General features: G+C 37.3%; 1 protein-coding gene across 1 annotated transcript; it reads left to right on the forward strand.

Annotated features, from left to right (window-relative positions):
• Positions 1-7596: 7596 nt before the first annotated feature.
• On the forward strand, positions 7597-25981 carry PRKCI (protein kinase C, iota). Its single transcript, XM_009333574.1, has 16 exons — positions 7597-7711; positions 12292-12381; positions 13727-13777; positions 14978-15063; positions 16390-16530; positions 17378-17432; positions 18174-18232; positions 18686-18862; positions 19838-19935; positions 20950-21036; positions 21644-21779; positions 22799-22886; positions 24086-24211; positions 24314-24393; positions 25474-25563; positions 25862-25981. Exons 1-16 carry the CDS (start codon positions 7597-7599, stop codon positions 25979-25981), a joined length of 1599 nt encoding a protein of 532 aa, XP_009331849.1.
• Positions 25982-27302: the final 1321 nt, after the last annotated feature.

The raw sequence follows: 27302 nt of genomic DNA on the forward strand, positions 1-27302 counted from the left end.
GGCCCCCCTCCAGCGCCGGGGTGCGGTGGTTTGAGAACACCCCCGGCGCTCCGCCGGTGTCTGAAGCCGAGCACGGCCGTCTGCCTTGGCAGGGCTTACTGCCCGCGGGCCGCCGTCAGTGGTGGTTCTTACAGAGCGACGTTTTAAACACCAGGTTTTCCGTGCGTTTACTGTAACGTTGAGATCTCAAGTCCTGGATATCCGCTTACTTGTAGGGGAAAAGAAAAAGACGGAAGAAGAAAACCCCCACGGCTAAGCAGCCGCGCTAAAATGGCTTTCCAGCGCGGCTCTGAACCGGGGTGAAGCTGGCAAGACTTGCGTTCGGAGGAGCCTCTCCCCGGGGGTCGGGTTTGGGCGGGGAGCGGGGGCGGGCTGAGCTCCGCCGGGTCTCCGTCCTCCGGCGGTGGCACTACCCGTAAACAAGGATGTACCTGAGGGACCTCCTCTGCCCCGCTCACCCTGCTTCCCACGCACCCCGAGGCCCTGGGTGTTTACCTGCTGTCAGTGATAAGTGCCTGTTCTGTTCCTTCATAACATCTTATTGGGAGTCCCATGCCAAAATTCATACTTAAAAAAATATATTCAGGGTCCAGCTTTGGTCCTGGTCCCTGCGTGTTAAGTGATACTCAGGTCTAAAGGAGGAGAGTGTTTGGATGAAAACTGATTTCATCAGTTTTTAGGCTGTTTCCCAGGGACTGAGTGACTTCTGAGGGAGCCTATGAATGGTAACTAAGACGCATCTACTATCGATTATGCTTCTGCTGTAAAAAAAAAAAAATGCTAGAGGTCTGCACAATGAAAATCTGAATGTTGTTGGAGAGCCATTGAATTAGACCAGCAATAACATATAAGGCAGAAGAAGTGTTCTGCTTTGGGTTCACAACCCCCTATTAAATAGTAACAGCTACAGGACCTAAAGTTTGAGTGCAAGGTTTGACAGTGGTTCGTTGGGCCATTAAGCTTAAGAGGAGGTGATCTAAGCAGAAAAAAATGTAGGTTGCGTTTTTGGATTAAGATTGAACACATGATACTCTCGACAGTTTCCTTCCAGTTATCTGTGTTAAGTACCAGAAAAGATTTATACACTTAATTATCTGGTATCTCTAGCTTTATAATTTTAAGGAGAGGTATGGAAACTATGCTGAGCGTTTGGTATTTGCTACCATGTTTGATTTCTGGCTTGTGTCTGCTTTGGGGCTTTTCTTGACAAAAGTCTATATAAGCACTGTAGAGACTGGCACAGTCTGTGGCTTTGAAGGACGTGCAAAACACTGTCAAAGTAATAGTATGTGAAATTCTAAGCTCTTTGTTTTACAGACCCTTTAATCCACCATTTCTTAAGGATGTGGAGGTGCCCCTGGCTATCAGCTGGCAGAAGTGTTCATTTGGTCAGGCAGTGAACTAAAGTGGGAACTGTTCTGGGTTAAAACCATTTATTTTTCTTCTGCTGGGTCAGTTTTAATCTTGATCATTTCCACATGCAATCACATGAATTCTTGCTTTAGCACAGGAAGGCTATGGTGCAAGAACAGAGAGAGAGAGCAGCTCAGGGTTGTGGGAGTGAGGAAAACTGCTACATTGGACAGGAATGCTGGCTCATGACACTTTAAATATTAGGTAATAATTTCACAGACACTGGAATGTTTCTTTTGACTCTCATCTGTTGACTTTTTATCTGTTAATGCAATTATCAGTTTACTTTTAATAATGACACTGAATCATATAGGGTGTTGGTTAACCATTGTGAATACCAACAAACTAACAAGCTGAATGCCTTAGTGATGATGTGTTTTGAGATCTAAACAAATTATTCTCTCCACTTTCTTACAACAGAAGGTCTCATTCCGGCTTCTCAGACTAGCACTGTCAAGAAGTGGGTATCAAAGCAAAACACTTTACCTGCACTTACGCTGGAATGACTTGGAGACTGAGGGTCTAAATGCTGATATCAAAGGCAACGTTTTCCCCTTTCGTCAAATAAACTGTCTCAAGATTAGAGCTGGATAGAGGATTTAATAGGAAATAGTGTTAATTGGGAAATGTTAATCTATCTTAATTTTGTTTTAATAGAAGCATTTAAGTGGGTTGTAGAAGTTGCTGTGAAAGTCATGCTAGGAAGGTCTTTTCAACTTCCAGAAGGAGTTTTTGGTTAAAGAAAAAAACCGAGCAAATCAGAAGCATGGATTTGTTCTTGAAACGGTTGGGAATCTGATAGTCAGGATACTCGCCTGGGGCTCGAGACGCCGTGCTTACTGACTTGGAGCAAAGAGCTGAACCTGAATCCCCAAAACATCGCTTGGTCTGGCCAAGAGCCTAATTGCTTTTCTCAGCCAAGACAAAGACTTTCATGAAGAACTCTTTGAAGGGTCTTTGTTTCATTCAACTGTGCAGTGGTAATTCTTTATCTTAAATTCATGACATATGTAAAACCAGGAAGGAAAATTTTCCTAAAATGAACAGAGATCATGAGAATAAGAGGATGGGAATTCCCAGAGACCTGGGAATTAGGGCATTAGGTTGAGTTTATCCAGGTATTTCCTTCTCTCAGGTAAGCCATGCTTATCTTTCTCATAGGGCTGGTTGTTTAAAATGCTGAAAATAATCTCTATTTTAAAGAGTTACCATAATCTGTGCAGTGTGTGTAATAGAGGTTCCTGAGTGAGTTCTTAGGCATTTACTCTATTACACCAAATGTTTACATACTTTTTTGTTGATAACAGTAACAAAGCGTAGCAGCTTCATATGTGTGGCACTGAACAGCATCTGTAGTTACAACCTCTTCAGCTTTCTAATATTATTCAAAGTTTACCTTTTGTCTTAACTCATTTGTTGTAGATGCTTTTCGTCAGCTCAGTACAAGAAGCTATTATATCGTTAATACATATGGGGAGGATTGCATTGTAGCAGTAGAGAACAGGTAGGAATAATACACTGCTTGTGCACTAGGAATCCTGTAGAATTAATGTTGTTGACTTTAAAAAAAAAAAACAAACCCAAACCAAAAACACAACAAACTTGAAGAACCACTTTTCTGTCATTATTAGAACTGCTAGCTGGCGTTCTTCCAGTGCCTGACATAGATTTTGCACTGTTTTAACTGTGTGGGCTGTAATGTAGGTTAGACTTTTAATACAGTTAAAGGCATAGGTTACCAATGCTTTGCCCACCTTCAGTTTGATTTAGTTCAAATGAAGAATACTCCTGACAGTCTTCTCATGATACATGTTAAACTTGCTTCTTAATTGTAATGCATTTACATGAGTGGGAAAGGGGGGGGGAGCTCAATTTTAATTGTAAAATCAAAATGTACATCCATAAATATTTCCAGGAAATTAATTTCTTAAGAATTTTTGAGTTCTTGCATCCTTTCTTTATATCATTCTCCGTCTTGAGCACTTTCTGATCAGTTCTTCGGCTCAATGTCTGTCGTTGTCTGTTGAGGATCAAGTTCCACATAGGAGAGCGTTCAGCTTAAGAAAGCTTTGGTTTAAGCCTATGAAGACATTTTCACTCCTTCTTGCAGTTTCAACATTGATTTAATTTCCTGGTGATATATTTTTTCCAGAAAAACAGATTGCAGGAGCAGGCAATTTGAGACCTCAGACTTCCCACTGGGGAAGGAGATGCTTCAAATTGTTCTGAATGGCAGTGCCTGCACCTTACGGTACTGAAACGATACTGAAACAGCAGAATTCTCCAGGAGTCTTGTATGGGTTAATTTCAGTGAGCTATAATGAGACATTATCAAAAGCCTTAATGACTGACCCAGGTGTGTAATAAATATATGGATATGTAGATAATATCTGATTATGTATCTGTATATTTCCACATACATAATATATGATAGCCATATTAGGCTGCAGGTGGAAAAATCTAAAGCAGTAGTTTCTGTTCTTACGGTGGATTGTTCTCTCTCAGAAGTTTAAACTTAAAAGTGAAACATGAGCTACGGATATTGAATTGCAATTAAGTGTTGGCATCTTTTTGTTGTGGTTTTTTTTTTAATTTTTTTGTTTGTGTTGGGGTTTTTTTGTTAAAGGATGTTAAGACTGTTGGATGATCTGTAAAAGAAAAGGCATGAGAAGCTGTTTGATCTCAGAGGAAAGGTGGGGAAGATAGTGATGAGGTTCATGGTCTTCTAGAGATATTTAAAATCTGTTCTCTAGTGTTGATGTTTAGATTTACTATTTGCATTTTCTCAGTCTTCCTATGGCTTACCTTTTACTGATTCTTACATTTGCAGGGTATTGATTCAGGCAGGCCTTTTATTAGTATGGATAAAATGATCCTTTATTAATATTTATGGAAGATATAAATAACAACATTTTAACTGAAGGTAATTCAGGACAAGTATTCTCTTGTTTATTTGCATGTTTCTTACTCACAGGTCTGATTAAGACCTATTATAATAATGCTAAAACAAATTCTAAAAAATCTGGTGCTTCCATAGTAAGAGTTAACTGACACATCCAGATGTGGTCGTGCAAAGGGTGTGCTTGAATCAGGTTTTCTTCTAATTACCTGTGTGTCTCATGAGGAGACAAGTAAGGATATTATGTCCTAGAATAGCTTTATAACAAATATGCTTATTAAAAGCAGTGCATAAGCTTATCTTCATCAGTAGGAAAAGGGCTATTGTCAAGAAATTTTTTCCCACGTCTTAGTGAAAGAAAGCATTTTGTTTTTTCATGCAAGGCAGCAGGCTATGGTCCACATTAACTTTCCTTTGTTCTTTAACCTGGCCTACTCATTTTTGTTTAAATGCCAAATTTCTTCTCAGTAGAGTTTAACTTTACGTCTTAGTTTGAGTGAATACAGCTTTTTCCTAATGAAGACATCACCAATGCGGTGTTAGGTGCAAGAAGTGTGGAAAACACCACATAATGCAAAGGTGTGATAGCAGAACCACTCTGGAAGTGAGACCCATCTCAGCAGAAAATGTCAGTGTCATCAGTACAGTTAAAATGGCAAAATAAAGCTTGTAGAAAGACCTGTAATCTTTCAGTTTCTGTGTTATGCAAAGCTGGCTTCACATCTCTAGGAAAAGCGTGGTAAATGTTGCTTGTAGACCTTTATTCATACTTACATACTTCTCTTTTTATATTGCTATTAGCTAGGGTTCTCTGAAAGACCGGTTAGTGTTTGTTACAACAGAGGGGGTAAGGTCTTCCAAATGTATCTAATAACTGTCTGATACATGTCCTGTTGGAGGTATTAGAGTAGTAATGTAGACAACTTGCTTAAATTCTGAAATAATTAAACTCTCCTTTTATTTGAAGGGCGACTATTTTGCTACTTGAAGGTAGGAACAAGTAGGAAGAGGGTTTTTTCAATTGGTACCAGCTTTTACTTTATAGATACGGAGAGATTCCTGGGCTGTTCAGTACATCTTAATATTGCGACTTTTTCTGTTCACTGTAGTACAGATAAATCTATTTTAAGTGGACTTGAATTATCAAATTTGAAAAACTGCTGAACAGCTTTTACTAAGTTTTTTTTAATCTTCAGTTTTTGCTAGAGCATCAGTGATTACTGTCTCTTGGGGCTGTGGTCTGTCACCTAACTCTTCTTGCTTGTCTGTCCATAGTAGTCATGTAGTCACTGCTGCTTTTAACATACCTCTCCCATTACTGACTAGTTCAATCACAGAATAAACTGCAATAGTTGAAATACTTAACTCTGACTTCTCAGCGCCCTTCAGAACTTAACTTCTTGTTTAAGAAAATATTCCAAAGTGAATATATCTGCGCTAAAATGTGAATAAATGAAGGGATGGTAAACTTCAGCACAAAATCAGTGAAGTTGCTAACTAAGCAGCGGCTTACTTCCTTCCCTGAAAAACAGGAAATACAGGTTAAGACTTTGCCTCCTAATACAGCCTTGTGGGTTTCTCTTTGGTTGATGCCTGCGTCTCAGTAACAGTAATGCACTGTTAAATCCACCTTAGTTCATAGAGACAAACGTTGGCATTGGGTTCGCAGCTTGTGCATTTTGAGAGAGGATGCAAAGGGAGAACTTTGTATCGGAGAGAACACAGTTTGCCTTGTGGCATGGGCGCAATCGGGTGTTTCAAACAAAGCCCCATTTGCCCCAAAGTACTGTACTGTGTCTAAATACTGGGGTCCAAATATTGTTTTGTTTTGCATTTTGTCTCATGTGGAAAGAGGAGGAGCGATTCCTCAACCAGATACTGTACCAGCTTTTTGACTGCTTTATGAGGTGTCATTTCAGTATCCTAACCATTTACTGGACTCTTCCCCCTAATTAAGCTAACTCTGATCACGCTCATAAATGAAGAAATAGGCTAGCTGTTCTTCTAGAGTGCTTAGAAATTGCTAGTTTATTTTATTCATGCTGCTGAACTTAAAGGAGCCTCAGGCAAGCATGTTTATCATGTGTGTTCTCTGCCATTCCTGAAAGTGATTCAGGTTCAGTGACCACAGTATATTATGTTGTCACCTTCTTGATAACACTCTGCCCATGCATAAGATGATTTAAAGACATTTAACTTGCTGCATAGGTACACTTCAGTCCGGTAGGTATGTTGATGTGAATTTTGACCAGATATAAACTTTGTTGCTTCAGTTATTTTTTTCCCCCACCAAATAGTGCTGGCGGCTGGCACCAACTGAAACAAATCCCAACTAGCTGAGGTTTTTATGGGAAGATCGGTCTCATAGCTCAGACATTGGACTTGTACGAGATATTTGAAGAGTAGTGTTGTAAACAGCCTTCTCTTTTTTTTTTTTTTCTCCTCCTTCTTCCTCCCCCCCTCACCTTCTGCTGAACTGTATCACTGAAATCCTTTGTTTAAAGGACTGCAACCCTGAGTCACCTTTTCCGGTTTAAGGCCCAGCAAATACCAAGACAATGGGTCAGCGTTTTATGTTAACATTTTTAAAACACTAGTTTAACTAACTTTTAATCTTAATTATAACAGAAATACCCATTCTGCATAACAGTAAAGTAGTAAATTTTAGTTCTAAGTATATGTCTCTCTGTGAACCTTCCCTGTCATTGCAGTGAAGCGTCCTGCATCTCTCTCTTTAAAGACACTTTTGATATTTGGAACATCCCCCCATATCCGCTAGGAAACCTCTTTAATATTTTTCATAACACCTACACAATCAAAATTTAATTGGAGAAGATATATACGTTCTTAAGCATTTTGATATCTAATAACAAAATAACTGTTAAAGAGCAAGCAAAATCAGCAATATGTTAATAATGTCCTTCAAAATTTTTGCAGCATTTCATTCTTCAATTTCCACTGGTATAATATATCTCATTTCTGTGTATGGTTAATATCTGCTGCAACTCACTTCATAGTTATTTGGGGGTTTAAATCTTAACTTTTCTTAAGCAGATACTTGGTGGATTAAATGTCAAGTAGTTGGTAATAAAAATCACTTGCAGCCTGACTTTGCTATAGGAAGGGAACTTATGTGCTTTATTTTACTTCAGTATTTTTTTAGGAGGCTGCAGCAGGGATGGTTTTTATATTAGTGGTATATGGAAGGTGCTAGAGGTGATGATGAAGTGCTACATATTACGGTATAGTTTCTCAAATTTATTTTTCTCTTGCTCAGGGACATCATGATAACGTATTTCGAACCTTCCATCTCATTTGAGGGATTGTGCAATGAAGTTCGAGACATGTGCTCCTTTGACAACGAACAGCTTTTCACCATGAAATGGATTGATGAAGAAGGTAAATCAATGCTGATCAATATGTTGCTCAGCTTTCTAGCTTTCTTCTCCCTTTCATCTTTTCCTTTCCCTCTGCCTTCATAAGATAAGCTTATAAAACATACTTCGTAAGTATATATTTAGAAATAGTAAATCTGACTCCAAAAATAATGGTTATCCCATGCCTTTGTAAGTATATCTTAATGAAAATGTTGTTTCAAACTGCTTAGTGTAGTGCTCTTTTTTTTTTTTTTTTTAAATCAAATAAAACCTCAGTGACTACTAAAATGTGAATTCAATGTTAGGATTCCCTGCAAAAGGATTAGAAAGTATTCCCTTACACTGCTGAAGAAGACTGCTTCCCCTGAAGTCTTAAATCTTTGAAAAAGAGTTAAACTAACCTTAAATTACACAAATTACAGTATTTATCTAAAATATTGATACAATATATAGTTGAGTTGTATGTGTAACCAAAACCATTATATGTTGAGTGTTTGTATCAGCTGTTACTTTGGCAACCTAAAGTCTATTAATACATAGCTATTAATAAAAATTTTCTAAATTTTAAAAGAGAAATTACTTGTCTGAATGATGTATAGTAACTTTTCATCAAAGTGCAGTAACAACCTTGGCTGAGAACTCTTGTCATCTTTAGCGCTTACATTATCCATGTTAAAGTTTACCTCAGATGGAAAAAAAAGTTCAGTGTCTGTTCTCCCTTTTCCTTAACAGATGTAGTCCAGTTGAGTTGTATGTATATATTAGTAATTTTTTGAAAAGGTTATCTGTAGTTCCTGTTTTCTTTGTGGAATTGGTGTATTCTACACATAAGTTTTGAGCTACACCAAAGAGATGTCTGAATTACGAAATAGCTGTTGAGTTATTTTAGCATGCTAAGTACTTGATGCAATACATAAAAGGCCATAATGTGCAGTGATTTGTCGGCGGTGGTTAGTATTTGTATGCAGTGATCAGCATAAATGGTGCTTATAGAACGGTTTCCTCCCCTTCTCACAGCTTTCCCATTCAAAATTGGGCGAGTGCCAGTTTATTCAGAGCTTAAAGCTAAACATGGACCAAAGTTGATTTTTGGAAGTGCTATATGGGCAGGTGTGTTGAAGATTACGTGGTCTTGGGAATCTGAGCAGGTTTTGTTTTTTTTTTTTTTTTTTCTTCCCCTCATTGTTCCAAAGTTAGTTATACCAGACAGGTGCAGTAAGGTAAAACGAACGATGTTTATGACAACTGTGCAGCGGTGCTATTTGAGTTGAACATTTACTTCATAGTAAGCTGGCTGTTCTGTTTTATCTTGAGGAAGATAGACTCCTCACTGAAGGGGAAGAGTCTGCAGTGCAAGTCATAGTAAGAAGTACATATCTGTTTTAATAAAACGCTTGTAGAAAATTTTGTGCAGATTCAATAGTTTACTTGAAGCAACACTGTGTTCTTTCTCAATTTCTGCTCTTTAATTAATGATAGGTTTAAAAAAAGAAATGCTACAGTTTGACTAAATTATTTTCATGTATTCACATAGGATTCAGTTTTCATAAGCGATCTGTGTTTGCTTCAATCATTAACTTCCAGTTTAATGTCAGTGGAGAAAAAGTTAATCTGGCAATGAGGATTGTGTTTAAAAAAAAAATCCCCCTGTCTTTATTATGAGTAATTCTTGCATCTACAATGCATGGCCAAGACCCCTGCCTCCTCTCTTCCTTTCTCTCCACCACTCTTTAGTGTTTTCAGTTGGTATTCTTTCTAGAAACTCATAATTTGCTTTCTTGGAAAATTCCTGTATCACATCCTCTTCACTAAAACTGAAGTTCACTCTTTAATAGTAGCATGAGGTAACTGTGGACTGGTACTTGTTATACTACTACCCCTGCTTCTTGTAGTGTAAGACAAGATATGATGTCTAGGCCATCTCTTCACTACTTCCCGACTAAACCGCTTGATCAGATGCGTGACTATACTGGATTCACCTAGTCACTAAGGTTTTTATTTGTCCTACACTAAATGTCTTTTTAGCCTTTGCAAGATGCAGAGCATTGTGTATAACTAACTCTATTTCATAGAGGTAAGGGCACACAGAGGCAGACCTAATTTAGTTGAGTGGAATCACTTCAAAAAATGCTCAGATGCAACTGGAAAATAGAATGAACTTGACTTGATTTTAGACAAATTTCTACTTTATCTGTATGCGGTCAGTTCATCTTACCTCTGTCTTCTGAAGTGTCCTGTAGGATGGATGCTAGCCTTATGTTTGTGTTCAGTCTGTTGTTTCTTGCTATATAACTCAAAAGAAAATATTTTCCTATGACACTTATCCCAGCTGTCTTTAGCTGCAAAATTCATACTACTCTGAACTTGTTGAAAGAGTATGTCTATAAACCTTCTGTTCCTAGTTTGAAGCATGGTGTATGTTCTTGAGAGCTTCCTTTTCTTCTGCCAAAAAGAAACACAAAACTGTTTGCACGGGTGTCAGAAACAAATGAAGAAAAACTGGTTTGTTGATTCTCATAGTGAGTCTGAATAAACATAGTTGTTCCGTCTCCTCCCCCGTGCTCTGCACTGTGTAAGTTTGTGCAGTGGGTAGGCAGCTTGATGTTCAGATAGGCTAATTGCAGGGGGGAGGCAGTATGGTGAAAAATGACTACAACTGGCTTCAAAGACTCGTTTTGAGGATTATGACATGCAGAAAAGAAAGACAGAATGCTGCAAATGGACAGTTTACATTTATTACTAATATTTTAGCAATAGAAAAGAATGGATACATTAGAAACAAAACAAATTAACTGGAAAAACTTTTGTAGGGTGAGTTTTAACTATCCCCCTGCCTGCTAGGTGCGTGGTTCTACTGAAAAGCCTTAGCAATGCCTGTATTGATTTCAGTATCTTGTAGTACAAAACAAAAGGAGAATAGTTAATAGACTGTTGATAGTTAACTTTCAAACCGTGGTATTGACCAAAGACTCAAAGCAGTAAAACTTTCAGATTGGATCCAGTTCAGCTGAGGCGGAAATTGTTCTGCCTTCCTCCAATTCACTTACCCACAACCAGTTTACTACTTAAGGGTGTGGAAAGTAGTACTTCTATTAAAAATTGGAAATGGTATATGACAGTAGACTTGCTGTATGGCATTTTGGCTAGAAAGAAGCTTGTTCTGCTCACGTGCTGGAGTACAAGCAGGCAGAGATAAATCCCATGTTCTCGCACAGAACATCTTGTGTAGGTGGAGGGGGGGGGAAAACTTGAGCTAATAACCAGAAGTATTTTCTTTCTTTGGGGCAGTGATGATTCAGATTCAACGTTGCTTTAAAAATGTTTCAGTTGTAGTATTATTTTGAACAAGGTTTCTTCTTTTAGGGGACAATTTTTTAATGATGTTACTAATCTGCATCAGACACCGAAGAAAACGTTTTGTTGTGTGGCTGTTCTTTTCAGTCTTCATAGCAGTTTCCAAACACTGACAGACACAGGTGATCAGTTAAAATATTAGATGAAGTTTTCAGATGAATCTTGAGAAACAGGTAACATACAGGCTGTGTGTCCGAAGGAGTATGAACCAAGGCTAGAATTTAAGGTCCTTCTTGCTCCTGAATACAGCAGATCTCTAGCTTGGTCTCCTTTGTTTGTCACCCACCCCTGTCCCTAGGTTTTAAACCTACCTATATGCCAAAATTGCCCTGATGTAATTAAGTGTTGTTTAATGATTCTGAAATACCTTTGTGGTTACATGTTATTTTTTAGAAACATAAAGTAGATATCTACAAAGAGACCTTCGTCAGTCCTAAACTGTTACTTCTGAAACACAAATTTGTTAAAGCAATCCAATGCAGTCTTGTCAGAGAAACTTTAAAATACATGCCAAATGCTTGTATGATAATCTGCTCCATCTCAAATGTTCAAAAAAAGCTGCAATAGTTTTATAAAAAAGAAAAAAAAAAAAAAAACAAAACACCACAACCAACCCATACTTTCTTCCTGTCTTGGTGCCCTTTCTTTAAGGGATTTTACGTCAAATAGTCCTGTGAGTGTGAAAGTAGGAGTTAAAAATCAGAAAAATGGGGTGTTTCCACTTAAATTACAGAAAAATGGGGTGTTTCCACTTAGGTTACATGACTTATCCAATGTCTTGATTGAGGTTTGAGGAAAGACTAGAGGCTTAACTGCTTTTGCACCTCCTAGTTAAAGTCTTGGCAATGTTGAAGCAGCTGTGAAAATAGAATTGACTCGGTTCTAATTAAAAATCCATGAAATAAAATGGAATCTTAGGAGGATTTTAGGTGCAGGAAGATAACCTGCACCTCCTGTACTGAAATGATGTGTAACCATGCTTGTAGCAGACCAAACCAATGATCTTTTGTGATTATGATCTGCTTGCCCCTTGGGAATATCTCATGTTTTTATTTTCCCTGAAAGCATTCAATATGACTGTATTTTCAGATGTACTCTCTGAACAGTGTTAAAAAGAAATACTACCACACTTGAGAATGTTGTTCTGTTTTGCTACAATAATTATCTTAGAACCGACTGTGAGGGAATTGTTGAATGGTACAGAACTAATTGGACTGAGTTTTGTATCGTTCTCTTTTCTTTCTACAGGAGATCCATGTACAGTTTCTTCTCAGCTGGAGTTAGAAGAGGCCTTTCGGTTGTATGAACTAAACAAGGATTCAGAACTTCTAATTCATGGTATGGTGAAATTTACTATGTTACTTCTCATGTTTGTACCTGTGAATAAGTGGAATTTTTACCTTGCGTTATCTGTGTCTTTTGCACAGCCTCCTCAATTAAAGCCTGTTGCGGCATTCTGCCAAGAGGATGCTAAAGACCGTGCACTGCACTTTTTAGCTGTCAGCACTTTGTCAATGTTCTTTATTAAATCAAGGGAGGAAAAAATACTTTGCTGTTAGTTTATTAATGAAAGACAGCCCCTGTCTCTCATTCATTCATCCCAAGTGCCTTTGTACGCTTGCTGGCAACGAATGGTAGAAGATTCATAGTACAGTGTCCTACACTTTGTTATTGATAAGTGCTTTAGAGCAGCATCTATATTAGGAAAAAAAGTTGATGAGCTCTATTTGTGATGCCAGACTAGTCAGAAGTTTGACTTTTCTAAAAGTAAGTACTTTAGATCAGTTTTGAACAGAACAATATTGTGCCCCTGTTTGATGTATAATTGTTCAATTTTTATTTTTCAGGGTTATATGCCTATTTTGGTAGCTTCTGCAGTATATTTTTCTTACTGTGTGTAACTTTTTACAAGTAGAAGATAGATTTCAGTTTAACAGATTATAGCAGAAAAGCAGGGGATCATTGTAAAGAGTGTTAGTGGGTGTGTTACACTACAGTGTCTTAACATTGTCCTTCTCTAAAAGGATGCAAAAGATCTAGTTCACCATCAGCTCATTTGGAAGGAAGAGACAGCTTTTCAGCTTCCCACAAAGACTTTTAAAAAGTGGAAGAAGAATGTAATCTGTTTCTATATATATATATTTCACTGTTTCTGTATATATTACTTCAGTATGCTTTTTGATCTGCCCTTTCTCCATTTATTTTTGTGTTTGATAAGCTTCTGATTAACCAGCACCAGGGCTATCTCTCCCCAGTTATACTACTCTCTGACAGTTACTGAAGCTAAGTAAACTAAAAAAAAAGGCTAATGTAGACAAGATAATATGTAGCTGTTAGGACACTGTAATATAATATGTTTATAGTTGAGACTTCCAAATACTGACTGTGATGATTGGTCATGTGAGAAACCAGAATCGTTACTTTTTTCTGGTTACTTTCTTTAGGAAATAACTTGGTTTATTCTGCTTTTTGCTCGTTTTTCTTATGCGTATCGTTGTTATGTCCAGAAAAAGGATTTTGGGGCAGCTTTTCAGCTCACCTGGTCTCGCACAAGGTTTTGTGAAAATGCAGTCTGTGCTGTCTTCCGAAATGGTTGAATGCCTTTCAGAGTGGCGTATTTAACCCAAAGATTTATTTTCTGTCTGAAATAAAAATTAATCGGAAGTTAATGTTTTTCTTGCAGTATTTCCTTGTGTACCAGAACGGCCTGGCATGCCTTGTCCAGGAGAAGATAGTAAGTAGGCATTTTAGTTAAGTAGTACAGAAAATCAGGAATTCAGATTTCCTGTTGTAGAAGATTTTGATATTCTATGGTTTGGCATCCTACACTTATGAGTATTAATAAAGCAGACCTCTACAAATTAAATATTTAAAAGGAATAGAAAGTCTTGCTGAACATAAATGTTGTTTGTCACTTCTGAATCATGTTAATAAGCATTCCACATTCCTGTTAACTATCCACGTCACTCTGCTTTCCTTGCTTTTGCCTCTTCTGTCGTGACAGTTTCTTATCCTATTCCTGTCTTTTTGGTAGTTGCCAGATTGCTGGCTGACTGATGTGAACAAAGGCTTGTAACCAATGGTAATGACTTCTTGTATCACCATTTAGAGATCTGTGGTTAATTCATTTTAAGTTGATGTTTAGGTACTATCAGGAGTATTCTCTGAAAACCTCTAAGTTATGTTAGCTAATGTACTAGACATTAAAGAGGTAATTTTCCCTCTGTCTTAAAGTTTTATAAAAGAGCATGTGTATGTTATGCACACACACGTCTGTCAGCTTGATATCCAGGTCTGACAAATGTAAATGTGCATGCTTAAAAGTTAACTTTGGCAGTATGGATAATGCTGCTTTTCTGAAAACATGAGGTTGCGGACTGAATCAGAAATAGATTTGCATCTCAGTGTAGTTTTGTATGTTCTAGTTTTCAATTTTGGTTCCTGACATGCCTCTAGTAATAAAAAAAAAACAAAAAACAACCAATTAAAAAAACCCAACCAAACAGTGGCAGCTGTGGATCTAACACGCTGGAGGATTTGTGCAAGCAACCTTATAAATCAGGGCATGCTCCTGATATTCACCTTCTTTCCTCCTTCCCCTTCCACACAGCTCCTCCCCAAGTTTAGGTAAGGTAGGTGCATACTTTGCACACAAGTGTTTGTACTGTTTGGTTAGTTTTCCTTCTCTTGACTCACTGTTCCTTTTAACTTTGGAAAAACAGAATTAACTTTGAGTTGATTGGGATATTCTACTTCAAGTTTTCTCCAAAACTTAAAAAGTGAAAAAGATACTTTGAACATTACTCTGTGTTTCTGTAAGGTGCAGGAGTGAAAGTTTACTCTGCAAATCACTCTACACAGAAATGTCCGTGAGAAGATGTTGTAGTTCTGTGTTTATATTTTTATGGATATAATTGTATGTTTTTCCTCTTAGAATCCATTTATCGCCGAGGCGCCCGCCGGTGGCGAAAGCTCTATTGTGCAAACGGTCACACTTTCCAAGCCAAACGATTTAACAGGGTGAGATTCTTGTTGGGAACTTAAAACCATGATACAGGGATGTCTTACTTTAGTAATTACAATGCCACTGCCTTGAAAAATTATAACGTATTTTTATTCTCATTTTTGTTGTTTGTCTATAGTATGTAGACTTTTGGTAGCCCTGTAGTTTCAGGAAACTCAATCATTATTAAATTATCAGGAACTTAGAATAGGAAAAAAAAAAATTGGTTGCAATTCACTTTACATATACTCTGAAACCATGATATCAATTACATAAAAGCTCCTGTGTTCCCTTAAAATCTTCCCAGAGGGCAAACTTAAACACTGGCATTAGATGACTGTGAGCTGAAAGTACATTTTCAGTTCTTCAAGTTCCGGGAGTAAAAAGTCTGAACTCGCTTATGATGCACAGACTTTTCTTTCATGACTTTTAATCTAAAAACTGAGATGTTTCTCCAGACAGCCTGCTTATGATGGCATGTAATCAACTGAAAATAACAAACCATTTGTAATATTTTCAAGAAGCAATGGTCAAATATAATTAGCGAAGGAACAAGAAGGCTACCTGCTGTATTTAGAAAAAGCAACAGCAAAAAACCAAACCCAAAATATTTGAATAAGCCAGGTTCCTTTACAGCTTCAATAATCTTTCCTTCTTTTCTAAGCTTAGTGTATTGTGTGCTTAATGCTTGAGATTGTCTCCACTAAACTTCATCTTGAACATCCTTCATATCTAACTTTGGCTTTTTTTTTTTTTACCTCTTCCTGGTCAAAGGCTGTCAAGGCACCATAGCGTAATCACTTTTCACTCTTGCTTTCGTAGGCACCCTGTTTTCATGGATCTTTTGAGTTGTTTTGTGAGTGGTGATCTTCCCATTTCCTGTTATCTGGTGGTTTAATGTGTCGAAGCTTTTGCTCTCCTGCCTTCCTCTGTACAAATGTAAGGACTCATCTACACAGAGAGATGATGAGACACATAGCAAATTAGCTTGGTCACAGCAGCCTGCTGATTCGGCTGCAATGCTTTTTACCTGGAGTTGGCTCATGTCTCTCTGGGTGTGTGTGCAGCAGAAGAGGCTGGCTGTGCCTGCACCTTTCCGTGTAGATGCGCATTTTTTGTACGGCAGTTGCTGCTTATTGTTCAGTTCTAATTTTTTATATCCTCTGTATTGTATCTGCCTGTTCGTTCTTAAAAAGTTTTCAGATAGACATTCTTGGTATAGTGGCAAGTTCGGTAGGGATCTCTCTGATCTCCTATCCTATGTTCTTTGTTAATGAAAATGTGGCTGAAAAGCTTTTGTTTCGTTTTGCTCTTTAATCGGTTTTGTTGATTTGTCATTCTAGAGAGCTCACTGTGCCATCTGCACTGACCGAATATGGGGCCTGGGTCGCCAGGGTTATAAATGCATCAATTGCAAACTCCTTGTTCACAAGAAGTGTCACAAACTTGTCAGTATTGAATGTGGCCGTCATACACTACAACCAGTAAGTAAAACTTACCTGAAAAGCTGTCTTTAAAAAACAACTGACCAATCAAACAAAAAAGCCCATTTTATACTAATGGCTTTCAGACTACAGTCTGCAAGTAGTCACAGTAGATGTAAAACATCATTCTTTAATGGTTACTGTGACACTTTGCAAGAAAGTTTGGGAATCACTTAGCAGAATGGCAATTTAGTGGCAAGACAGTCATCTAACTTTCACATCTGATATTTTTTTCTTGTGTCAAATATAAGTTATATTTATCTCATCTTTCACTATATTGTTACATAGCGCATACACACACACTGTTTTGCATCTTCAAAGTGAGGTACAGGTAAAGTAAATTCTCTAAACATCTGTTAGATTATTAGACTATTTCCCATTTCACAGAAGACGAAGTGCGGAAGTTTTGACTTTTCACCCAAGAAATTCAATCATTTTTAGTTCTTAAGTCCCCAGAAAAATTTACGTGATTACTGCTCCTGGTTTAATATTAAAAGCAGACAGCTACACGTCTACATTTTGTTAATTCATTTGGCTAATACATGTACTGCTGAAGTACTTCAGCTTTTCTGTCTCATTTCTCATCTGCTATACTTTTCTCTGTTGTACTAAGTTGTCACTTCAACAGCTTCTGGAAATGTGTAATAACTTCCGGAAAATAGGTAAAGTAAGGACTGCAGTGGTTTCTTTTATTGTGTATGGATTAGAGCAGTAACTGTGTTGACTAATCCAGTTAAAAAGTAGCTAGATTATATTCCTCAGGGATCATCTATTTCATTTATTGTCTCTCAAATAATGTCTCTCTCACTTGGACAGTCTATTACAAAAATCCTGTGCATATTTGCAGGAACCAATAATGCCTATGGATCCATCATCAGTGCATCCAGATAACGTAGAATCGGGTAAGATCAATAATTTTTTTTCTTTAAATTACTGTAAGTGGCTGAAACATGAACTTTGGGTTTTTAAATGAAACAGAATAAATTATTTTAGAAACCTTCTTTACTTTTGTTCATAGAACAAGAAAATTAAGACAGCTTCTTAATGCTAAGGGGGATATAAATATAAAAATTCCACAGTTTTCCATTTCTTATCAGTTTAAGAAGCTTGGCTAAAAAGGAAGAATTGAGGCTGTTAGTTACGCTTTTTCATCAGGAAGCTGTGTACTTAAAATGCCCTGATCAAACAAACAAAAAAAACACCTTAGAAGAATTAGCAGGGTTTCTTCTGGATCGGTAGCCAAACAAGTTCATTCTTGTAAGCAGTCAGAATGATGGTCCTAACGTTTGAGTTTAAATATAGACAATGATCAGGTTAAATACCAAACAAACCACTGTTCTGCACAAGATTCTCTGTGTGTGGAGTCAAGATTAATCTGAAGAGATGTCCAAATATAATCACAGGGTTTTATATTAGCCATAACTGACTATTAATGCAGTATTGCAAAAGAATGATTCTGATGGCTTAAAAAAAACCAAAAACCAAAAAAAAAAAAACCAAACCACCAAACCCAACAGTGTTGAATACTTACAATAGATGCATTTAAATTGTGTACCTCTCTGAGCTCTTGTGTATGGAAATTTTAAGACGAAAGAAAATACTGTTGTGTCGCATTGGTCTAATAATTTTTCTTGCACCTCTAGTGATTCCGTACAATCCCTCAAGTCATGAGAGCTTGGACCATGTTGGTGAAGAAAAAGAGGTAAAGTGTTGTAACCATGCTAACTGTATTCAGAGATCTTAAAGCCTTTGTCTCTCTCAGTTTCAAGATTTTAGTAATTTAACTTGTCACAAACTGAAAACTAGTACATAAAGCACATTTGGGTTGCTCGCTCAGGTGTACGCATGTGCGGCTTGCAAGCTGTTTTATTTTGAACTTGAGTTGAGATATGCTTTGATTTAGAAAGCATAGATGTGCTTTGACTTAGAAAGTATTCTGAACTCCTCCAGGTTAATTTGTTTCTTCTGCCAAGTCTCCTCTGCCTCCTTCCTTTCCCCTCACATTCCTTTCCAGGACAGTGCAGTTTTAAGAAAAACAAGTATTAATTGAATCAGTTGTTTATATTAATTTTGCTGTTCTATTTGAAATGCTAACTTTTGCAGTTGTTAAAATTGGCAAGCCTGCTTACTAATTTCAAATTATCTTTATGAAAAGGCAATGAGCGTTAGAGAAAGTGGCAAAGCTTCTTCCAGTCTGGGTCTTCAGGATTTTGATTTGCTCCGAGTTATAGGAAGAGGCAGTTATGCTAAAGTACTGCTTGTTCGATTGAAGAAAACTGAACGCATTTATGCAATGAAAGTAGTGAAGAAAGAGCTCGTCAATGATGATGAGGTAGGCAAGCTTTTTATCAATAAATCAGGCAACTTTTCCAAAGAGCTTCAGTATCTGCCACAAGGTGGGAGCCAGGCTTCTGGGTCTGCAACGCTAATTGAAAATTATACATGCAGTTTCTTATACATACTATACTATAGAAGGTTGACAAGACAGATAACCAGTTTTGAGGTCTTCATTGGCAGACTGGTAGCTCACAGCCACCCTCCTGTGCCAGTGGTTTCTGTCATGAGCCTCATTGCCTCTGTTGTCAGTGTCTCCTGTGATCAGGACTCTCTGCAGCAGTGCTCCTGCAGAATTCAAGTTAATAAGCCTGGCTTGCTTCGTTATTTTGGAGCAGTATGCCATATCTCTCCTATTATGTTGGCTTGCTGGACTGAAAAAGAAATGGGTGGAGTCTGGTTTTCACATGTCTAAGTTTGGTTTTTTTGTCACAAATGAGAACTCACAATTCTTTAATTGCTCTTTAAATCAGAGCTCCATCTTAACAATTTGTTTGTAGCTTATACAGTGATTAGTGGAAACTAACCAAAATTGCAGTATTAAACTTCTAAACACCTCTTGTTGCTGAAGATTTCCCTTAGGTTTCTTCAGGCTACTCTGAAAAGACTCGAGTAAGCGTAGCTTGCTATCCAAGAGCTTTTGCATTTATTTCTTGGTCTACCATTGATTTCTTCTGCATTTCTTGATGCTACTTTACATTTGTCTGTACCAGTTTATCTTTTATAGATGCATGTGTTTTAATTTCCAAGTGTAGTTACACAGTGAGGCTAAAAGTATGGGACACTCAAGACAGGAAAAAAATGAGTATGCTAAATTGTATTACTTCACATTGGAGAACTATATAATATTTAATTTCTTGCAAGTAAAATGAGGACAGCAAAACACTTGAATATCTTTCTGCTAATTGTCATTAATACTTGACCTAAGAAGAGCAACAATCCTTTTCTGAATGTTGTTTTCTTGAATAAATAGGATATTGATTGGGTTCAGACAGAGAAACACGTCTTTGAACAGGCTTCAAATCATCCCTTTCTTGTCGGACTACACTCTTGCTTCCAGACAGAAAGCAGGTAAAGGTCATAAGACAATAAGAAAATAGTTGTGTTCAAAAAATACTTCATACTGTTAGGTACAGCAAAGGCCTATTTAAAGCATTAAGTGTTAGGTAGCGAAAGTCAATGTACTGTAAATCATTGAAGCATTTTATGAGCAAAAGGCCATGTTCGTCATCTAAGCTTTTCAGATTGGGAAGATGCAAAAGAATGTAAAATACTGGTAGGTATGATGGGAATGATTCTGGACAGGAAGAGAGGTGCAGCTAGCAGAAAAAAAGGCTTAAGAATATGAGGTGGAAGACAACCTAGAATGGCGGGGGGTGGAGAAAGAAATCAGAAGTACAAAAAATGAGGAAATTTATCTCAAACTTGCACAGATTCTCTGAAGACGAGTCTCTGAGCAAGACTCGGAAAATAGTATCTGAATTTTAAAAAGGAAAATAGGGTGATAGAGATGAATACTGTTTTTCTGTGTGTTTATGTATAGGAGAAGAGATTGCAATAGACAAATAAATTACTATTCTATATGGTAATAATTTTCAGTATATATAAAATATAGTTAGTGTATATTTAAAGAACATCCTTGCTGTTTGAAACGGTGACAAGCTAGTGGAGGGAAGTGAGAAGAAAGAGTATTTGTAATATACTAGTAGTATTAACCACGAACAAAGATTAAAGGGATCAGGAAGGAAAATGAGAATTTTTTTCTGGTTTATGCATAGAAACTGATGTGAGTCTATTTATATAGTCACATATGTAATAATGACAAGCAGTAGCTGTAATGGATTAGAAATGTGGGAAGTATTGCTTACTTTCCTCTAGCAGTAAAGGAATTATCTAGAGAAACTTCTTATACTTGATTTTTAACTGTGGAAATTTATTCAAAGGGAGGGAAAATGGTGAAATCAGCCATATTACCAGAGAGATGGGAGGAGTTGAATTGACGTTGTTTGGTAACAGACCTGTAACATCTCAAACATCTTTCAGCCTTGTATACAATCATTTGTAACAAATTCCTGTGTGTTTCAGGTTATTTTTTGTTATAGAGTATGTAAATGGAGGAGATCTAATGTTTCATATGCAGAGGCAGAGAAAGCTGCCAGAGGAGCATGCCAGGTATGTCTAATTTCAGATTTCTTGCATCAAGACAGTTGGTTTTCTGACACAGTGCAGTAGTGCAGAGATTATGATGATGAGCTAGCAAATCCTCTCCAGATGTTAAGGATTTAAGAAATGTGAAACTGCATCCTCATTTAAATGCTGCAAGCTACCATATTTTTGTTTCAAGGAGGAACTGTAATAGGAAGCACTTAGGTATTGTTTGTATTAGCGTTACCCTAGATGACTTCAGTCAGATTCTGATTTTTTTCTAGAATAACACTTTTGTGGTATTTTTTTAACTGTCTAATGATACCAATGTGTTTCTCTTACAACAACCACTACCAGCTGTCCAGGCAAATGCTGAGTTCTTGGTGCATGTGATTTATATCAGATGGTGATATGAAAGGGATGATTTCAGTAGATATTAATAGTAACTAAAAATAATTTTTGAAGTGACTGTGGATAGAAACGTTTGTATGATTATAAACAACTTCCCCACTTCTCTGATGAAAAATAATAGAATACATAGGATTATATTTAGAGAAGTATCCTACTACCAAGACTGTATTACTGTGGTTTGGGTTTCGATTACTTGAGTAATCAATATCTCTTTCTACACTAGGTTTTATTCTGCTGAAATCAGTCTAGCATTGAACTATTTACATGAACGAGGGATAATCTACAGAGATTTAAAACTGGATAATGTGCTACTAGATTCTGAAGGGCATATTAAACTCACAGATTATGGCATGTGCAAGGTAAGCTCTAGTTCCTTGCTAACCAGTAAAATCAACAATTAAGAAATTGTCATAAATTAAAAGACACAGAGACTTAAATGTGAAATTTCAAGGTATTCATTTATACACAGTGCAGATAGGCTGTATACTCATTTCACTTCTACAAATGGAGAACAGAAAAAGAAATGCCAAACTGCACAGACTACCTACATATACTGTTTATGTTTTTATAAAGCTGCTGAATCAATCTGTCTGTGAGGGGTAGGCTGAAATAGTCAAGATAGCTTGATTTCAGAAAGAGCAAGAGGTTGAAATATCAGTCACACTTGGTCCCATTTGGATTCTATGACACTTCCCATTTTCTCTAGAAAAACTTTGTCACTACAAAGACACTGGAGCACGGGTTTGACTTTGCCATGGAATTGCCATTATGCTGATCTATTAGAACTATTTTAAATGCTATAATTTTGACTAAGCAACTGAAAAGCATAAAAAAAAATACAGGTTGGAAAGGGCCTCAGGGAGTCTAATCCACCCTCCTGCTTGATTAAAGCAGGGTAAGCCATAAGATCAGGCCAGGTTGCTAAGGGCTTTATTCAGTTTGGTTTTGAAAAGTTCGAAGGATGAAGACTGCACAACTTCTCCGGGCAACCTCCCCCCATTCTGCATCCCATGCTCTTCTCTGAAAAGCTTGTATCTTTCCATTGCAACACCCCGGGCATGTAAGCTGTTCCACCAAGCCTCGGTTATTCCCACTTGCCTATTGTTGGAGATGTGGTAGAGCTTGCTAGCTAAAACCTTAAAAGACGTTGTCGTCAGTAGGTATGTGTCATCCTCTTGAGACTCTAGATGTGACCTACTTCTGTTTCTTCTGAAACAAGTGGTGTTTTATATTCACTTAAATACAGATTTAAATACAGTTTTACTAAAATGAAAGCAGTTTATTCAGGACACTTAAATTAATTCAAAATGAAGTTCTTAGCAGAGGGGGAGTGTGGGATCTTTGGCTAACTGTATTTTCTTTCCATATTTTCTTAAAGGAGGGCCTGAGGCCTGGTGACACAACCAGCACGTTCTGTGGGACTCCAAACTATATTGCACCTGAAATTCTCCGGGGAGAGGATTATGGTAAATTGAATTTTTCACTGCTACCGTATAACTTTCACTTGTCTCTTACTTCTTACTTAAGTTTTTTAGCAGTAGAAAGTATAAATCTCTGTTAGACACATGATCAGTCTTAATTCAGCATCCTGTCTGAAAAAGTGAATAAACCCTTCAAAGGAAGGGCAGAAAACATAACACCAAGCAAATTAGATACCCTGCCTTCCACATTTTAAATTCTTTTTATCAGTCTTGAAGAATAGCTCAAGTCTTCCAAATTTATTATTGTTTATAACTATTCTAGATACTACTGATGGTATACTTGCAGTCTTGAATTGTGTTCGGTTTTGGAGCTTTATATTTGGCAGCAATGATAGTATTAGATATAAATGCATTGCAAAGGGCCTAGATAGTAGACGTCCCTTTCACAAATCTCAGTGTTAAAAATGAAATTGTCTGTGCAATTGCTTGTTCAGGAAGTCCACAAGATTCTTGAAGCAAGAGATGTAAGAGAGTATAGAAGGCTTGCTGTGTGCGTTTCCTGTTACTTATCCTTTCTTCCTAAGCTTCCAATACCGTGCCAAGCAGATCTTTGCTCTGTTTTCTTCCCTTAAGTTTTTAACAAGTTGTACAATTAGTTCCTATTAAAAAAAAAAAGTGGGGTGTGGCTTTTTTTTTTTCAAAAATCTACCATCTCATTTTAATTGATTGTCTCTTTCAGACTGGCTTCACATCTTCCTTCCTTATCACAAACCTCCTAGGCCAACCAGACTATATCAGTCCCAGCCTAGCTACTGGAATCTCTTTTTCTTTAGCAGTGAATAGTAGAATAGATATGCTTAGCTCCATAAATGACTGTCTTGCTACTATTAAGAATCACATACTTCCTCCTTGTCCTTATTCCCCGCCGTGGATAATGCACTGTTGGTTAGTAATGACTAGGCTTAAATATTATCTAAACCTTTGTTAAGGTCATAACACCAACCTTTAAACTTTTTGCATTTCCTTTTCTTTTTACAGCATTCCCTCCTTTTGCGCACATAATGAACCAAGTAATGTCTAGTACAATTGTTACCTCTCCTTTATTCAGATAATCAGAAAGACTGGCAATACTTAAATCTCCAAACTAATTCTTTCTTCTCAAAGCATGTCTGTCTTTAGCCCCAAAAGCGTTGGGTTTTTTGCTCCAAAACATCTTCAGTGGTGTTTTGTTCTTTGAATTCTAGGCTTCAGTGTAGACTGGTGGGCACTCGGTGTACTTATGTTTGAAATGATGGCGGGCCGGTCACCATTTGATATTGTTGGAAGTTCTGACAATCCTGATCAGAACACAGAAGATTATCTTTTCCAAGGTAAGTACCACGAGTGTTCCTACACTTCAGTGCTTTGTTTCTACTTACTTTTAATCTAATTTCAAAGATGCAAAGGCTGATACGAACTTTGTTTTCTTGCAGTAATTTTGGAAAAACAGATCCGAATTCCCCGATCCCTTTCTGTTAAAGCAGCAGGTGTTCTAAAGAGTTTCCTTAATAAGGTAAGAGCTAAAGGGGGACTATTTAAGACTTCTCAGGAGCAGCTGTGGGGTTTTTTGGGGGGTTTTTTTGGTTGTGGTTTTGGTTTGTTTTTTTTTTTTTAAACCTGTTGATGAATCGATGTGTAGCAGACATACTTTATCTGCCATATACAGAAACAGGGTAGAAAAGGTGTGAGCCTAAAGCAGAATTTCAGTAGGGCTGGGGGACCTATTCTAGATACTTGTCTTAAAATCTGAAGCTCTGGATTTTCAGGCTGGGATCATGAGTAAACTTCAAATTGAAAGGCATAGAAATGCTCCAAGTGATTTCTTTAATCTGAGGAATTGGACAAACTTACCAGATTTATTTTGGCTCTTAAAGAGAAGCAGCTTAGAAAATCACTTTGACAACTTCCAATGACTTCATCGAGGGAAATCCAGAGGCAGTATACGCTCACTGTTTGCTGGTAGTTTACTAGCCTGAGAGTCAAAAGGTGCATATGTGGTAGTGGACTTGTCCGAGCACACGCTGGCATTTATTTAGTGAGTGTTACATGAGTGGGGAGAAAGAGGTACAGGAGAAAACAGATTTGGTTAAATTATACTAAGAAAGTAATACTGTTAAAGAACACTGCTTCTGTTACAACTCCTTGGTAGTGTGTGCATATGCATACATGGAGATGGAATTGTCTTGTTAAAATAACCTTCTTTCTACCGTATTTATCAGTAATCTGCAGGTACTAACCCCGATGTGATTGCCTGGCATAGTCAGTCTGCTCAGGGAGGGGCAGGGGGGGAAAGAATGAAATTCACTTGTAATCTAACCGAGTTTGCTCTGAAGCATATGGTATGTTTAAGTAGGTCTGAATAAAAATGAAAGATGGCATGGTTGTTTATATAAAATTCAGTTAAAGGCTTCCATATATTCATGCCTATTTCAGACAGTAAATTGGAACAGTTTCCAAAATAAATAATGCTAACTTAGTTCCTCAGTGTCCCTTGTAACTCAGGTGTTTCATTTCTCACAGAATTTGTAACATTTGTATTTTATTCATGTGTAGGCCATGGCACCCATTTAGAAATATTTTCTTCCTTGCACAGGATCCAAAGGAACGTTTAGGCTGCCATCCTCAAACAGGATTTGCAGATATCCAGGGACATCCATTCTTTCGCAATGTTGATTGGGATCTGGTATGTGAATGCCCACTGGCTTGGCTTATTTTCTTTGTATACACTGATGGCTTGACAGCTTGGTTTGCGCATGAGAGATGACGTAAAAACTTAAAAAACCTTAAGCTCTTAGCTTATGATGTACCATAATGACAATACAGAATCTTTTAACCCTTTTACACACAGTAAGTACAGTAGATTAATAGAATGATTGTAGAAAGTATACGAAAGAAACTTAATAGTAACTTCCAGCCTTGTTTAAAAATAATTCAATAGGTTGTAACTCATTCTTGGTGTCACTAAGTGCATTTATTCTTAGATGGAGCAAAAGCAAGTGGTGCCTCCATTTAAACCAAATATATCCGGAGAATTTGGTCTGGATAACTTTGATTCCCAATTCACCAATGAACCTGTGCAGCTCACTCCAGATGATGAGTAAGTAATGTAGAATTTAAGAAGTTCTGATAGTCAGTGAAGGAGTTATAAAACTTCATTTAACAGCTGTAGCTGTAGTACATAGAGTATACATAAAGCAGTAAATAACATTTTCTTGTGTTAGTTTGGAGAAAATTCTATTATGTGTCCTCATGGTAGACTTAGTATGGCTGGATTAAGTATTGTACTCTGGCATGATGTAAAAATCAATTAACAGTGGGAAAGTTGCTATAAAGATTCTTAGTTCGGGGAAAGATGAATAAGTGCTATTTTACAAGTTTTAGTGGTATCATCTGCAAGAAATGAACGTGTGAATGAAAAGACCTGTTTTGTCAAGTGGTTTATTTTTACATTACTTCAAGCCACGATATTTCTAGAATGTTGGGTTTAGATTGAATTTGCCTTGGGTGTTCTGAACAAGAGAAGATGCTTTGCTTGGCTTGTTTGGGTATTTTAAAATGTTAGTAGTCAAGTGAGATTATCCTGGCTGAAAAATCTTGATAAAATGCACGATAATGCCTTTGATTTTGGTAGTAGATTTGAGGTTCCTTACTCCTGAGGGGGCCCTGATTTGGGATGAGGAGGGAAGGGCCTTTCTAGTTTGACTGAGCCACCGCTGTTTGCATTTTAGGAATTTTTCTAGGATTTTGCATAATGTTCATGTAGTGTGTAAACGCAAACAGTGAATATTAAATGTTACCTATGCACCTTAATTAGGTCTGAGATCCAGTGTCCTTCTTCATTCCTTTGTAAATGCATAATGTACAAATAAAGTTTAGAAAAGTTGCTGATGCAGGTGCAGTATCTGTCACCTCCTAATGTTTTCAGATTTTTACAAAACTGGCTGTTTTGGGAAAGTTTGAAAAGTGCAAACCTTGCAGATTGCTTTGTAGGGAGAATATGTGCATGGGAGTAGCCCAATCACTACTCCTGGGTGGATTTGTGTTCTGTTAACCATTATAGGGGCTAGAAAAAAACAGTGGTAACTGTAAGGATAGAGAGGGACAAAAGAGAGAAGGGAAATGTTTTCAATTGCATTCCGCTGTACAGGTCTAAATTTTAAAACAAACAGCTAATATTGTTACCTTTTTATTTTTGCTGAACTAATGGCTGTTTTTTAATCTTAATAGTGACATTGTGAAGAAGATTGACCAGTCTGAATTTGAAGGCTTTGAATATATAAATCCTCTTTTGATGTCAGCTGAGGAATGTGTCTGAATTCTCCATTTCTGGACTGTGCCAATTGTTACTCTGTTTGTTTCTGCATGGATAAACGTTTCTTATGCAAGTGCATCCAAATGAAAACGAGTAACTGAACATCTTAC

This window comes from Pygoscelis adeliae, unplaced genomic scaffold, assembly GCF_000699105.1.
Source record: "Pygoscelis adeliae isolate BGI_AS28 unplaced genomic scaffold, ASM69910v1 Scaffold220, whole genome shotgun sequence".
Classification (NCBI taxonomy): Eukaryota; Metazoa; Chordata; class Aves; order Sphenisciformes; family Spheniscidae; genus Pygoscelis; species Pygoscelis adeliae.

What these genes read in the sequence shown, in the direction of transcription:
- PRKCI (XM_009333574.1), top strand. Translation starts at nt 7,597, where the DNA reads ATGATAACGTATTTCGAACCTTCCATCTCATTTGAGGGATTGTGCAAT. An exon ending in GCCTTGTCCAGGAGAAGATA is followed by an intron (nt 13,778 to 14,977) that starts GTAAGTAGGCAT and finishes TTTTCCTCTTAG; the next exon opens with AATCCATTTATCGCCGAGGC. An exon ending in AGCTCGTCAATGATGATGAG is followed by an intron (nt 18,863 to 19,837) that starts GTAGGCAAGCTT and finishes TTGAATAAATAG; the next exon opens with GATATTGATTGGGTTCAGAC.